At 34.0% G+C, this 16,665-nt stretch overlaps 1 protein-coding gene across 7 annotated transcripts in view; it reads right to left on the reverse strand.

The window, feature by feature from the left end:
• Nucleotides 1–16,665, reverse strand: part of LOC142748891 (protocadherin alpha-C2-like) — a 215,500-nt gene that overhangs the window by 159,179 nt on the left and 39,656 nt on the right. The window contains exon 1 of one of the 7 annotated variants that reach the window (XM_075856256.1): nt 8,586–11,073. The exons of 5 other annotated variants lie outside the window; for them this stretch is intronic. In XM_075856256.1, coding sequence (XP_075712371.1) covers nt 8,586–10,952 — 2,367 coding nt within the window. In that variant the 5' untranslated portion in view covers nt 10,953–11,073. Of the gene's footprint in view, nt 1–8,585; nt 11,076–16,665 lie in introns of those variants that run through there. One more of the 7 variants, XM_075856262.1, reaches the window with a different exon arrangement.

Here is a 16,665-nt window from a genome sequence, read left to right on the forward strand (position 1 = left end):
TTTGAGAGTTTGGTGCGAGCACAATTAAGTCATTTTTTCCTTGTACTAAACTAGAACATACTCGATATTGGGTTTGTTGAGAATACATCCAACTGCCTCCAGTGTTTGAACAAATCTTGTAACTTTCCTTCAATTCATTGACTTCATCTCTGTATTTTTGTCATCTCAACACGGTGGAAGCAATTAATGTAATAAGAAATATATGTGAAATTATGCAAATGGCAATAACCAAATAGACATTTGCCTCAGAAAATTCATCAGTAATCCCTTTTGAATCATAGTTATCAAACTTCACTTCCTCTCCAGATTCGACGAAGGAAATAATGATTTGTGTAACTGAGGTCATGACTGGTTCGCCATGGTCTTGAGCCACCACTTCTAGTCTGTATTCATCATTGTCTACCTCTGTCAAGGAGCGCTTTAAATATATTTCCCCAGTTTGCTGAGCAATGGTGAATGGTGTTCTCCCTGCCAGATCTTTAAACTGATACAACATCCAAGCATTGTAACCAGAATCTTGATCTACTGCTCTTACTTTGGTTACTAGATGTCCAGGCTGTGCAGACTTTGGAGTTTTAAAAGTCATTGAATGAATTGGGACAAATGTAGGAGCATTATCATTAATGTCTTCTATGAAGATATTTAGTGTCAGATTAGAACTGAGTGGAGGTAGCCCGGCATAAATGGCCTTTATGTGACAACCAAAATGTTCAATTCGTTCATGGTCAAATGAAATTAAAGCAAAAACGTTTCCATTTTCTGGATTGATGAAGAGGTAGGAAGATATAGGGATTCCATCTATTGTTCCATCATTGATAGAATATGTGATAAAGGAATTCAGACCAATATCTGGGTCAAAGGTGGATGCTGTGTAGATATGTAATCCAGGTGGGTTATTTTCCTTGATAAAGATTGTGTCCACTGGCTGATGAAATTAAGGGGCATTGTCATTTAAATCACTAATGCCAACTTTAAGATTTTTTGAAGCAGACAGAGATGGAGAACCTTCATCAGTAGCTATAATTGAAATGTCATATTCATCTTTCATCTCTCTATCCAAAGGCCCAGTCACAATCAATGAGAAATCACCCATGAAGGCTGGGTTGATTTTGAAGGGTACACTTCCAGTGATACGACAGTTAACTTTTCCATTCAATCCAGAATCCTGGTCATGAACACTGATGATGGCGACTGTTGTTCCCTGGGGTGAGTTTTCAGGTACAGGAACTGATAAAGATGTCACTATCATCTCAGGAGGATTATCATTGACATCTACAACAGTCACTAGAACTTTACAACGACCAACAAGCTGAGGGTCTCCATTATCAACAACATCAACCTGAATTTCATACATTTTTGTTATTTCAAAGTCCACTTCACCACTGACTCTTATTTCTCCTGTATGTTTGTCTAAACGGAAAACATTACGTATATCTTCCATTACAGTTTTACTAAATGCATATAATATTTCACCATTCTTCCCTTGGTCTAAATTCGTTGCATTCAGCTGTATTATTAATGTGCCTTTTACAGCCTTTTCAATCACAGTGCTTTGATAAAATGGTTGATCAAACAAAGGAGCATTATCATTAAAATCTTCTACATTGATGATAATATGGGTTGTACCACTTTGTCTTGGTTTGCCTCCATCATAAACTGTAAGTGTCAGATTATGAACAGACTGCTTCTCTCTATCTAAAGATTTCTTTAACACAAGTTCCACAGATCTGATCTGATTCATATATTTCTGGAAATCCAATGCAAAATAATCACTTGCACTGAGCTCATAATTTATTATAGAATTTGTTCCAAGGTCTGGTTCCACAGCTCCCTCTACATGAAAATGAGATCCTGCAGTTATTGCTTCTGATATAATCAGAGTACTTGCTATTGAGGAGAATCCTGGTCTATTGTCATTTATATCTTCTATTTCTATATCTACACGATACATCTGCACAGGCTTATCCACAATGACCTGAAGTGGAATAATGCAAATCTGCAAACCTGGACACAATGACATCTAGTGCCTGAATTATATTTTGCAACTTGTACAGTATGTAATGTAAGTAGCTATTTAAACTAAGATAATTTTTAAAAAATATATATATATTATCTTGTAAAGAAATTTATGTTTTAAAATTGTAACCTCTTTTTTTTCTTAATTTGCAAATTTACCTGTAATTTATTGTAGTATAGACTCTGTACTTTAAATGTGTTTAGAAGAGGCACGATATATCTTAAATCATTTATTATATAACATTAGCCTATAATCCCTATGTTATAATGTAACACCATAAAATAAATGTTATAATATGTCGATATCTGCACATATTACAAAATTCTTGCTATTCTTTATTTATTATTATTTTCCTTCAAAATATCCCTAAAAAACAAAGGAGAAAGTCACCTGATAATGTGCATTGACTTACTTTTTTGAAGGAGAAGTTCAGTTGTGACCTTAGAATTATAGATTACTTTAAGTCCCAGAACTTTAGATAAATATGTCCTATTATTTATTCTTTAGTGTTGGATGTTGTTTAGCTCTATTAAGAATCATAATCTGCAACTGAAGTTTAGGCAGAGGAAGTCTCATGTCATCTGAAATCCTGTTCCAGCCTCATAAGTGGCTCAGGCTATTGCCCTGTCCCACCATACTTTACACAACAGTTCTACGTCTTTATATAGGGATTATGTATACACACCTAAGACGACAAGTATGTAATTTATATTAAAGAAATAACTATAGAATAAGAAATATAAACAGCTAAACTACTTGTTTAGGCAAATAGGCCCTTAGTGAGAGGAATCTTGAAGATCTTTTTTAAACACATACAATAGTTTAACAAAGAGATAGTGTCGGTCACTTCATCAAAGATGACAGTGCAGGCCACAAGTGAAAGTCTGCACTTAGTGGTTGTTAAATTTTTTTTGCAAATGTCAAAAATACATTATTATATTTGTTTTGTTAGATAATTTTGCTTTGTTTTATTTTTTGACTTTTTTTGCATTTTTAAACAGTAGATATAAATAATATTTATATAATTATATTGTTTTAAAACTCCTTTGTAAGCATTATATGTTAATTTTTCATAAATATAAAAAACCAAAGTTAACTAAGTTAAGTTATTTTAATGAGCTGAAAGATTACCCTAAAAAAACTTACAGAAAAAAATTATTATAGTTGAAATCATCATCATCATCAACAACATCATCAATTGCATCATCATCATCATTAATAACATTATAAATTATTTATTGTACACATTTCTACATTTCAAATTACAATCTGTGACAATTTTACAATTTTATTTTGTATTATATTGGATATTTATTGAGTAATTGTAACACTTAAGTATCCTGCTTTCTAAGAATGTAGGAATCATAGTAAAACAAATTAAGATTCAAGACCTAATTTTTTTTTACTGTGATATAAGCACTGATTTAACAAATACATAAGCCAGAAGTAACACATGTTATTGCTTAGATTATTATTAGTGGTATTAATATCTAATTCCATTTTGTTTCCTTGACTTTATCTTTCTAAAAGCATGTTTGGAATCTTCCAGCACAGTAGAGTCACAAGAACTAGCCAGTGATGGCAACATTATATCGGTGAATTATTACTCTGAAAGTTGTGCTGGAGAGGTTTACCACAATTTCATGCAATATTGTTTCTTCATTGATCTTTTTATCCTTTACTGTACATGTCACTCTGCTTCTTAGCCTTTCTAGGAAAGTTATATGTACCAATAAAATAAACTATACTAATGATTTTCATAACCTTTATAAAGAGTACTAAAAATGAAGAGACAGTTATTTTAATAGTGCTATCACACATAACCCACTCAACTTAAATATTACACATCTTTACCAAAACAGGTTTTATAAATATTGACGTGAACATTTTAGATATCTGACTAGAGTAGAGCTATCATAATATCAGTGTATCATATACAGTATAATGATCTTTATATAGAATTCATTAAAAATACATGCAGGTACGGTACTGTAGTAACTAGCAACCTGCAAAATACATAAAGCCATGCAGGTTGCTAGTTACTACAGTACCGTATATAATTTTCTATAACATGCTGTTCAATGTAATGTCAAACTTACAATGAATTTTCCAACTATAGCTGTTAAACTTACTGATCTTTAGTTGTCAAGCTTTATCCTTAAAACTTTTTAAAAAGAGAGACATTGGCTTTTTTGACAGGCCATTGGTGCCATAAATACCAAAAATAATGCTGTAATAACAACTTATTTAAAGAGGCTCTGTCACCACATTATAAGTGGCCTATCTTGTACATAATGTGATCGGCACCGTAATGTAGATTACAGCAGTGGTTTTCATTTAGAAAAACAATCTATTTTCACCAAGTTATGACCTATTTTAGCTTTATGCTAATGACTTTCTTAATAGACAACTGGGCGTATTTTTACTTTTGACCAAGTGGGCATTGTGGAGAAAAGTGTATGACGCTGACCAATCAGAATCATACACTTCTCTCCATTCATTTACGCTGCACATAGTGGTCCTGTGTTGTTCACTATGTGCTGCCACATACACACACATTAGCGTTACTGAAGTGTCTTGACAGTAAATAGACATCGCGTCCAACCAGGACGGGATGTCTAGTCACAATCCCGAAACTTCACTAACGTTTGTGTGGGACAGCACAGCAAGCGTCATCTCGCGAGATCACGCTGTAAATGACAGCCCAGCGTGATCTCGATGTGCTGTGTGAGTAAGTCACATTCAAACGTTACAAAGTGTCACATCCCGGTTGGACGCGATGTCTATTTACTGTCAAGACACTTCAGTAACGTTAATGTGTGAGTATGTGACTACACATAGTGAACAAGCAGGATCACTATGTGCAGAGTAAATGAATGGAGAGAAAAGTATGATGCTGATTGGTCACTTATTGGTCAGCGTCACACACTTCTCTCCACAACGCCCACTTGGTCAAAAGTAAAAACACGCCTAGTTGTCTATTAAGAAAGTCATTAGCATAAAGCTAAAATAGGTCATAACTTGGTGAAAATAGAATAAAAAACACTGCTGTAATCTACATTACAGCGCCGATCACATTATGTAGGAGATAGGGCACTTATAATGTGGTGACAGAGCCTCTTTAAGCTCTCTAAGAACACAAGGATGGAAAACATCAGACTCAGGAGATGTATTCACTTTCTAAATATGGATCATTTCTAAACATTTTGGGACAAATTTTTTTAATTCAACCTGGAAAAATCATTTATTTTTTTATGCTATTAACAGTGTTAGAAAAATGTATTTAATAACTCTGCTTTCTTAATGTCACCTTTGACAAAATTACTTTTTGCATAGTTAGAGTAAAGTCACTCATATACTCAAAAAATAGGGATCCACTTTAGTCTTTTCAGCAATATCCTTTAATTTTATATTTTAGCCAATCATTGCATTTGTGCAGCTGTTATTGCAAACTTTGTAGATAAAGAATCCCCATTCTGTACCATGAGATTTCTATTTTTTTAAATATTTACATGTATTTACTTATATTTTGACCTTTGCTTTAAGCTATAGATGCAAAGATTTATATATTTCTATTATATACTTTCATCAAGGTGAAAAATTATCACATTATGGTCTTTTTTTTTTATTCCCCAAGCTTTCTTTGACTGCCACATTTGGAATAAGATATACAGTATTTTTTTTACAATAAGATATCAGAGAGTAACTTTTATTGTTGGTTATTCTACCAACTCTCCCAGGAAACTATCCTGCAGTAGATTTAGGAAAGACCATTCTAGTAAAACATTTTTGCCTGTCTATATCAAGGTAGATAAATACCCCTAAAATGTTATACAACCCCTTTGGGAAGTCTATTCAATTTCATCGTGTGCAGTTCAGCCTCTGTTTTCTCACCTTCTGTTCAGAAAAGTTCCCATTGGCACTTCTACTGATGTAAGGCTGCTTATCAAGGTGGTAATGGAATTCATAGCAGCTTTTAGAACATTTTAATGGTTGCTTCTGGAAATTGCTCATAAGGATAGGCAATGCTCAGAAAGTTTTTTCCATTAAGATCTAAAGAAATTCACAGAAAAAATGGGACACATCGGCACAAGTTGATTCTGCAGCAGCATCAGCGTTTGCAGGTAAGTAGCTACATCGACTTACCTGCAAACGCCGATGCTGCTGCAGAATCAACTGTAGCCTCTGGTGCCGATGTGTCCTCGCTCGTCCGACACGATGCAGGACCTGGGGCAGGAAGTGAGTGACGTCACAGCGTGATCTCTCGAGAACACGCTGTGTGTCTGCACTGCCAGAAGATGGGCGTTGTGAAAAGAAGTCGATGATACTTCTATACACAACGCCCAGCTAGTAAAAGAAGTAAAAACGCTCAGATGTACGCACACAATACACGCTCAGTTGTACTTTTACTTTAACACGCCCAGTTGTACTTTAGAAAGCCTCATTTACATAAATATAAAAATGGTCATAACTTGGCCAAAATGCTGGTTTTAAAAAAACAAAAACGTTACTCTTATCTCCATTGCAGCGCCGATCTGCTGCAATAGGAGATAGGGGTTGCAAAATCTGGTGACAGAGCCTCTTTAAGTCTGAAGAAACTATCATGAAACATATTTTTAGAACCTATCATATACTATCTATAACTGTTACCTGTAAGAGAAAAGAAAAGCTAAAAATCCTTCTATTCTAAGTTGTTAGGATAGGATACATTACAAAAAAGCTAATAATGAATTTTTCTTATTCATCAGGGCCTGTAAAAATCTATGATGCCAGTGTGAACACAGCCTTGTATTACTAATTCTTGTTGGGTTTTAATTTTTTCTATTTCCCCTTATGTGAACACATGAAATATGTAAATAATTTGGTGCCATTATTTAGAGAAAAAAAATCTTGTTACTCATTGCAACTACTAACAGTAAAGCTTTTTTTTTTTTTACGACAGCAGTTTAAGAAATTAAAGCTGAACTCTGATCGGTTGCCATGGGCAAAAAGGCCAGGTCTTGCTGTTAAAATATCAGAAGCGTAGGAAAACGCAGGAATAAGTGGGCGCTGCCATCATCATTTATGTCAAAGTAGAAAAAGGTTAATTAAAACGCACAACGCATTTCAAGGTCAATCTGAGCTCTTCCTCAGGTAAATAAAAGTATTTAAACAGAACAAAACCTTAAACCAGCTGTCCAGCTACAAACCAGATGTAACCTGGCCTCACAAACACCAATCCCAAATAGCCAAAAATATTCTATGGGCTAACAGACACTGTGTTTATACAATACAAATAAAATTATAGATATAAATACAAAAACAACTATGTATCAAATATAAAGTGCATAAATCTAAATAGATAGCACTAAAAATGAACAAAGCACACTAGGAAATAACTTTACTGTACAAATCCAAAATAACGTTACTACGCTTGCTGGTGTTTTTACACATAAATACTGAATAGTAAAACATATACCAGTATCTCAGGGTGGACAGCTCAATCGAAGAGGAAGGGGTGTCATCCTTTGTTCTCAATAGTCTTATTGAGACCCTCAGGGAACAATGTAAATAACTTTAAAAAAAAAGACTCCTATTAATCAATCTCTGGAAACTATTTGGAGTTTTGTCTCAAATGTGTTCCAAGATGGTTAGTTTGACATCAGTAGGGTTTTAATATGTTTTAAATAAAAATGGTTGCAGATACTGTGATTAAACACCACATGCTTAATATTATGGTGGTGTTTATACATCCTGACTCGTGTTGTCTGGACCGTTTATCCTATATTTTAGGTTACAATTACATTCAAGTAGGTATATCACATATGTGGTGGAACAAAAATCCCTTTTTATCAAATATTTGAGATAAAGCCAATTTTAAAAATACACATATAGGTCATTACATATATAAGAATTTTTGAATACACTGTCATTGTCAGAATGTCTCCTTTTATGAGTGACTCTGTTAAATACCAGGATAGCAAAGTGGACATCAAATGCCCAAATGGTGTTTTGAAAATGTATCAGCAGAATACAGGCCTCTATTTACAGCAGCCTGTTTTCTGCCTATGGCACAGGCAGTAATAAAATAAAGAGTTGCACCTGTTTATCAAACCGTGTTTGTGCATGTACTCTGAGATCAACTGTCCTCAATACATTTATAATTTTACCCTGAATCTTTAAGAAAAGATGGTGCCCTGTTCTGTCAGATGCCATATTATTTAGGTATTCTCGCCTAAAAGCAATGCTTCTTTGGAGGCACCATACAGTGGCGCATGGTGTGTCTATGGCTCCATAGTACTGTACAATAGAAACTATTTATGCTGCCTTATGAGCTCTGTGCGCATGGCTCAGGGGCCATAACCTATATTGGTTTTATTCTACTTTGTTTTTATATAGCTTCTTTCCTTTTTAGCTATTTCTTTAGGTTGGTCAACTTTGTACAGTATATGCAAAGACCATCACTTTTATTAACTGGAGTTTTTAATTCAGAACAATATTAATATTTCCTATAGAAAAAAACTAACAAATATATTTGGTATCTTCATACAAGACTTATAATAATAATAATTTATTTATTTATTCTTACCTTATATGCAGAGTTTAATATGACCCCTTGTTGATTGACTTGCTCTTCAGGTCCTGGTGTCTGAGCGTTATTTGGAGTGAAGACAATTAAGTCACTTTTAGGTCTAAATGAATTGGAACTTATTCTATACTGAGTCTGTTGGGAATACATCCAACTACCCCCAGTGTTGGAGCATATTTTGTAATTTTCTTTCAGTTCATTGACCTCATCCCTATATTTTTGCCATCTTAAAACAGTGAACACAATTAAAGTAATGAGAAAAATACTTGATATGACGCAGATAGCAATTACCAAGTAAACATTTGCATTAGAAAACTCATCACCATTCCACTTGGTCTCTTGATTATCAAACTTTAATTCTTCTCCAGACTCCACCACAGATATGACAATTTGTGTCTCTGCCGTCATGACTGGTTCTCCATGATCCTGAACTACTACGTGCAATCTGTACTCATCACTATCTGAATCTGTAAATGACCGTTTTAAAGTAATTTCTCCAGTTTGATGTGCAATAGCAAAGGGTGACTTTGCAGATCCTCCAAAGTCCTTTAGTTTATAAAACGTCCATGCATTGTATCCAGAATCTAGATCTACGGCCTTCACTTTAGTTATTAGGTGTCCAGGTTGTGCTGACTTTGACGTTTTTATTGTTATTGCAGAATGAAGTGGGGTGAACGTAGGAGCATTATCATTAATATCCTCAATGAATATGTTTAGAGTAAGGTTCGAGCTGAGTGCTTGTAGACCGGCATCACTGGCTTTTATGTGACATTGGAAATAGGCAATTTGTTCATGGTCAAATGAAACTAAAGCAAAGACTTTCCCATTCTCTGGATTAATGGAAATGTAAGAAGATATAGGAATCCCATCAATTGTACGGTCCCTAATTGAGTAAGTAATGAAAGAATTCTGCCCGATATCTGGGTCAAAGGCCGATGCTGTATATATATGAGTCCCCGGTGGGTTGTTCTCTTTAATGAATATTGTGTCTACGGGCTGGAGAAATCTTGGAGCGTTGTCATTGACGTCACTTATATCAATCTTCAGAGTTTTTGAAGTAGACAGGGATGGAGAACCTTCATCTCTCGCAGTAATTGTAACTTCATATTGATCTTTCACTTCTCGATCCAAAGGTCCATTTACAGTCAAAGAAAAATCACTCATGAAAGCTGGATTTACTTTAAATGGTGAAGGCTCAGAAATGTAGCAATTGACTTTTCCATTTGATCCTGAATCTTTGTCATCAACACTGATAATGGCGACTGTTGTTCCTTGTGGGGAATTTTCTGGAACAGGAACTGACAATGATGTCACCGTCATCTCAGGAGGATTGTCATTGACATCTACAACAGTCACTAGAACTTTACAATGACCAACAAGCTTGAGATCTCCATTATCAATAGCATCCACTTGAATTTCATACATATTTTTTGATTCAAAATCCAGATCTCCGTTTACTCTAATTTCTCCTGTATACTGGTTCAAACTAAAAATGTTACTCGCCTCCCCTGACACCATATTACTAAATTCATAAAGTACTTCCCCATTTTTCCCTTCATCCAAATCAGTGGCATTTAGCTTGAACACCAAAGTCCCTTTAAGAGCATTTTCCTTTACACTGCACTGGTAGAATGGCTGATCAAACACAGGAGAATTGTCATTAAAATCTTCCACAGTGATGACAATCTGTGCTATACCACTTAGTCTTGGTTTTCCTCCATCATAAGCTGTAAGTGTCAGATTGTGAAGAGATTGCTTTTCTCTGTCCAAGGATTTCTTAAGCACAAGTTCTAATGACCGGATTTGATTCAAATATTTTTGGAAATCCAATGCAAAATAATCACTTGCGCTAAGCTCATAATTTATAATAGAATTTGTTCCAAGATCTGGATCCACAGCACCTTTAATTCTAAAACGAGATCCTGCAGGTCTGACTTCTGATATGACAAGATTATTAACATTGGGGGAGAATACTGGACTATTGTCATTTATATCTTCTATTTCTACATCTACACGATACATCTGCACAGGCTTATCTACAATAACCTGCAGAGGAATGATACAGAAGGGTGTATCTGTACATAAGGACTCTCTGTCTATTGTCTCTTTAACAAACAAGATTCCATTCTGTAGATTAACTTGGAAATATTCCTTCTCATCTCTAGAGACAATATGTAACATTCTGGAATTAATCTCACCTATATCCAGTCCAAGATCCTGAGCAATTCTTCCAATAAAGGTGCCATGCTTGGATTCCTCTGGGATGATATAATGCAGCTGACTCAGGACCACATCCCAGGACATTTGTAACAAAAATAAATGGACCAACCTGCTCCTTGCTTGATCCTGTCTCCGATCTCTGACCATTTCTTAAAACCAAAAAAGGCAGAGGTGATGACTTGTGCACTAATAAAGGCACTCACGCTGATGGAAGAACGAAGAAAATGGAAAAAAATCTATCATGGCCGGAATCCTTACAGCAAGAATTTCATTTAACGATGGAGATATGCATTTCCTCTTGCCTTGTTGCTATTAGTTGGTCTGGATTGCCATCTAGTGCTCAAATTCTAGGTTGCATGTCAGGTATGTATATTTGTATTTTTTTTATTTAAAAAGTTACTTGTATAAATGTTTCAAATGTAAAAAATCACACTTCAGGTTTATTAATTAACATATTGCAAATAAAAATGTTTTGTAATATTTTAATTTTTATATTAAAGGAGCATTTTATTATACTTGCCATTAACTTTGTTTTAAATATTTTCCTTTTAGAGTGTAATATTGTATGCATATTGATCTATCAAAGCTAATATTACAATTTAGAGAGTAATTTTAATTTGTGTAACTTAATAAATATACATAATAATAAAAATACAGTATATAAATCAACCTTTCTGACTTGATTTAATGATTTTCCTATTAGAGAATATTTACAGTGAACAATCAACATTAATATTAAGTTTTGAGGAATTAGGTACTTTGTTTACCTTGTTTATAATAATAGTAGTTATAGGTAAAAACCGGTTAAAAATTATTTTTAACAGTTCCTCATTTTTTACATTATTTTTATTTTAACAAATTTTCAGATCAGTTTGTGGATATAATAGGGGAGGTTAGGTAAAACATTGTCACAAAAAAACCAGAAAGTGCAAGTTTAAGGAGGGCCTGGATGCTTAAATTGAATGTAAAATTATCAAGAAGGTACAAATGTTGGAGATATAGTTATGGGAGTTAAATGACAACAATGAAAAAGATTTGATTAAATGAAAAGTTAGGTAAATGAAGATGTTTGCCCTTTTTAGTCAAAAAGTAGTGGTATATGAATAAGATATATAGATAAATGATAGATAGATAGATAGATAGATAGATAGATAGATAGATAGATAGATAGATAGATAGATAGATAGATAGATAGATAGATAGATAGATAGATTATAATTACTATTTAATTATTATTATTATTATTACTGGCAATCTTTGAAATGCTTTTACCTATCCTAGCGAATCTGAGACTGTTTTTTCGTGACATATCGTAGTTTATGTTTGTGAATTATTTTTCGATAAATTCAGTATTTATTTGTGAAAAACACTAAAATTTGAGAAAATTAGCAAAAATGTGCATTTTTGGAAATTTAAATGTATCTGCTTGTAAAACAGATAGTAATATCACACAAAATAGTTACTGGTTAATACTTCCCATATGTCTACTTTATGTTTGCATCATTTTTTTGGACATTCTTTTATTTTTCCAGAATGTTACACTGCTTAGAACTTTAGCAGCAATTTCTCAAATTTTCAAGAAAATGTCAAAAGGCAATATTTTAAGGATCACTTCAGTTCTGAAGTGGCTTTGAGGGCCTTATATATTGGAAAGTCCCCATAAATCACCCTATTTGGAAAAACTGCCCCTCTCAAAGTATTCAAAATAGCATTCAGAAGGTTTCTTAACCCTTTAGGCTTTCACAGAAATTAAAGCAAAGTAGAGGGGAAATTAACAAATTAAAGTTTTTTTGCTGACATTCATTTGTAACACATTTTTTTCTGTAATACAGAAAGTTTTAGCCCTTCAAGAAATTTTTCTAGGGGTATAGTTAGCATTTTGACCCCACAGGTTTTTTGCTGAACTTAATGGAATCAGACCGAGAAAATGAAAATCTACTTTTTGAAAAAAAAAACTGAAATGTTTAATTTTTACAAGGAATAAAGGAGGAAAAGACCCCCAACATTTGTAAAGCAATTCTTCCTGATTAAAGCAACACCCCATATGTGGTAATACACTGTTGTTTGGACCCACGTCCGGGCTTAGAAGGGAAGCAGTGCTATTTGACTTTTGGAGCTCAAATTTAGCTGGAATGGTTTTCGGGTGTCATGTCAGATTTGCAAAGCCCCTGAGGGACCTAAACAGTGGAAACATCCCAAAAGTGACCAATTTGGGGAACTACACCACTTAAAGAATCTTTCCATTGGTGTATAATGAGCATTTAGACCCCACATTTATTAGACCCCAGAATTTATTAGAGCTTTGTTTTTTCATTTTAACAAAGGATAAAGTAGAAAAAGCACCAAAACGCTTTAATAAAGCAATTTCTCCTGAGTATGACAATACCTCACATGTGATTCTAAATGATTTTCCATTAGAAATTAATTAACCCTTTCAGGACTGAACCATTTAGCTTTTTCATTTTAGTTTTTCCCTCCCCGCGTTCCAAGAGCCATAACTTTTTTTATTTTTCCGTCAATAGAGTGGTGTGAGGACTCATTTCTCGTGGGACGAGTTGTAGTTTCTAATTACACCATTTAAAGTATATAATGTACTGGAAAACTGAAAATAAACTTCCCTGCAGGCTGAAATTGGAAAAAGCTGTGATTCCTCCATTGTTTTTTGTGTTTAATTTTTACGGCTTTCACCATGCGGTAAAAACGACAACTTAAATTTTTTTCTGTGACTTCATACGATTATGTTGAAAACCAAATTTAAACAGTTTTATTTTATATTTTACTACTTTTACAAAGTAAAAACTATTTGTTAAATAAAAACTTCTTTTGTTTCACCACATTCCGAGAGGCATAACTTTTTCATTTTTTGGTTGATTGAGCGGTGTGAGAGCTTATTTTTTGCGGGAGGAGCTTTAGTTTTTATTGGTACCATGTTTTGATACATACAACCTTTTGATCACTTTTTATACCAAAATTTTAAAAAGCTAATGTGACCAAAAAAAACTTGATTTTGGTATTTTCATTTCTTTCTTTTTTACGGCATTCACTGTGCGAGTTAAATAATGGTAAATTGTAATAGTTCAGACTTTTGCGGACGCAGGGATACCAATTGTTTATTTTTCAATATTTCACATTACTTTAGGGGAAAACTGGGAAAAGTTTTTTTTTGGACTTTAATTATTTTTCACTAATATTAACTTTATTAACTTTTTTTTTTACACATTTTATTAGTCCCCCTAGGGGGCTTAAACCAGTGATCATTAGATCGCTGGTACAATACACTACAATACTAATGTATTGGAGTATAGTCTCATTTTTACAGGTTCTACATTTTTACAGGTTCTGGTGTCAGCTGTAATACACAACTGACACCCGCAGGGTATGGCCCATGCCCGCTTTATACATAACCTCCCGCACTATGACATGCTATTAAGTTGTGGTGCGCGAAAGGGTTAATGCGCAGCGTATGGTGCAGTGAAAATTAAAATTTTCCACTGATATTCCATTTTAGTGCACAATATATTGTGCCCAGTTTGTGCCACCGAAGACAAATACCTCATAAAATGTTAAGCGGGTTCTCCTGGGTATGGCGATGCCATATATGTGGAAGTAAATTGCTGTTTGGGCACGCTGTAGGGCGCAGAAAGGAGAAAGCGCCATTTAGCTTATGGAGCGCAGATTTTGCTTGGTAGTTGTTCTGTTTGGTGTTTTAATGGTATTTCATTTTATAATACGGGTGCATATGTAATCTGTGCGGAGAACATCAGGGCATAAGAGGGTATATTAATGCAGTAAATAATAATCTTCAGATGTGTGGCTGGTGTCACACTAATAAATGGTGCCCAATCTTATCCGCTTTTAGAACACTCTGCACATTTTGCATCACTATATTCTGAGAGCCAGAACTTTTTTATTTTTTCCCCAACAGAGGAAAAAATGAGGGCTTATTTGTTGCTGGACAATCTGTAGTTTTCACTGGTACAATTTTGGGGTACATGTGAATTTTTGATCACTTTTTATTCAATTTTTTGGCAAGCAAGGTGACCAAAAACCATCAATTCTGACAATGTTTTTTTTTCTTTCTTTTTTACAGTGTTCACCATGCGCTATTAATGACATTTTACTTTATTCTGCGGGTCGATACAATTACGGTGATACCATATGTATATGTTTTTTTATGTTTTGAAGCGTTAGCGCAATAAAATCACTTTTTTTAATAAAATAACAAATTTTTTTGTGTCACTATATTCTGAGAGCCATAAAGTTTTTATTTTTTAGTTAAAAAAGCTGTGTAAAGGCTTGTTTTTGTGGGACAGGTTGTAGTTTTTATTGGTACTATTTTGGGGTAAATGTGACTTTTTAATCACTTTTTATTGTATATTTTGGGAGGGATTGTGACCAAAAAAATTGTGATTCTGGCATTGTTTGTTACTTATGTTTTTTTGCGGTTTTCACCGTGTGGAAAAAATAATATTATCGTTTTATAGTTTGGGTCATTACAAACGCGGTAATACCAAATATGTGTACTTTTTTTAACGTGTTAATTTTTTTCTATAATAAAAGACTTATTATATGAAAAAAAAAAAATTTTTGTTTTTGTAATTTATAACTTTTATTAAACATTTTTATTATTTCTTCTTAGGATTTTTTTTTTGTCCCACTAGGGGACTTGAAGACCTGCAGCATTGATCTCTGCTAGAATACATTACACTTCCTAGGTAGTGTAATGTATTATAAACTGTCAGTGTTACTGACTGGCTGCACCTCATAGGCTTCCGTGCATGGCAAACCCAGACATGCCATGACAACCAGCGCTAACACCCGCAATTGGTCCCCGGGTAAGTTTCTTGCTACAACAAACTTTCTCTGCGATGTCACATGATTGGGACCTGAACCTGGGGCGGGTGTTAACAGTGCGATCCGAGTGTCAGCACTACTGTGAGACCAAAATAGAAAAAATATTTTACAAAAGTTCGCTCATCATGTTTCCACTGTGTTAATTTGTACAAGCTGATTTTATCCAAATGCTGCAGGTGCTCGAAAATACCCCCAACGAAGTCCTGTGTCGACAGCAGGTATACAAAGCAATGGAAGTGAAAAATTAAAGGTGTATCCAGCACTCTATATAAAAAATTGCGTTTATTTTGTCATTTTAAAGATTAAAACAAAAATCCCGCGACCACGCTTACGCGTTTCAGACCACTAGGGTCCTTAGTCATAGCGTGGTCCCAGGATTTTTGTTTTAACTACTCTGAGACACCCTATCACTCTGTTAACTCTCACCATGAAATCACGCCAACGTGAATTTACAGTGAGCGGTCAGGAACCGGTTAAGCATCAAATGATATTTACATTTTAAAATGGGAATTTTGAAGACTTCTACCCCTATTTTCATATCTAATGGTACTTTCTAAATTTGTATAAACTTTTTTAAAAGCATCGATATTGGGCTGTAAATACACAAGATTGTATACAACATTCAAAATCCTACATAATAGTCATTTAAAAAATATATATACGTTTGTGCTCCCAAGTGCCCAGCAGCATAACCATCATGGTTCTACATACATACATACATACATACATACATACATACATACATTTCCAACTTTTATTCTTATAAACCCAAGAGGAAGGAAAACAAAAACTATTTTCTGCATTGGTATTACTAAAAAACATGTTATCACAAAAATGTTCTACATATATGCAACAAAAAATATCATACCCCCTTAACCTGTTCTCCTCTAAAGTGAATACATTTAATTTTGACAACCTTTTCTCATATTTAAGATCTACTATACCTCTTATTAATATAATTGTTCTGTTTTTTTCCTCCATCTCTATGATATAATTTTTATTAACG

The sequence above is a fragment of the Rhinoderma darwinii genome, chromosome 3 (genome assembly GCF_050947455.1).
Source record: "Rhinoderma darwinii isolate aRhiDar2 chromosome 3, aRhiDar2.hap1, whole genome shotgun sequence".
Lineage (NCBI taxonomy): Eukaryota > Metazoa > Chordata > Amphibia > Anura > Rhinodermatidae > Rhinoderma > Rhinoderma darwinii.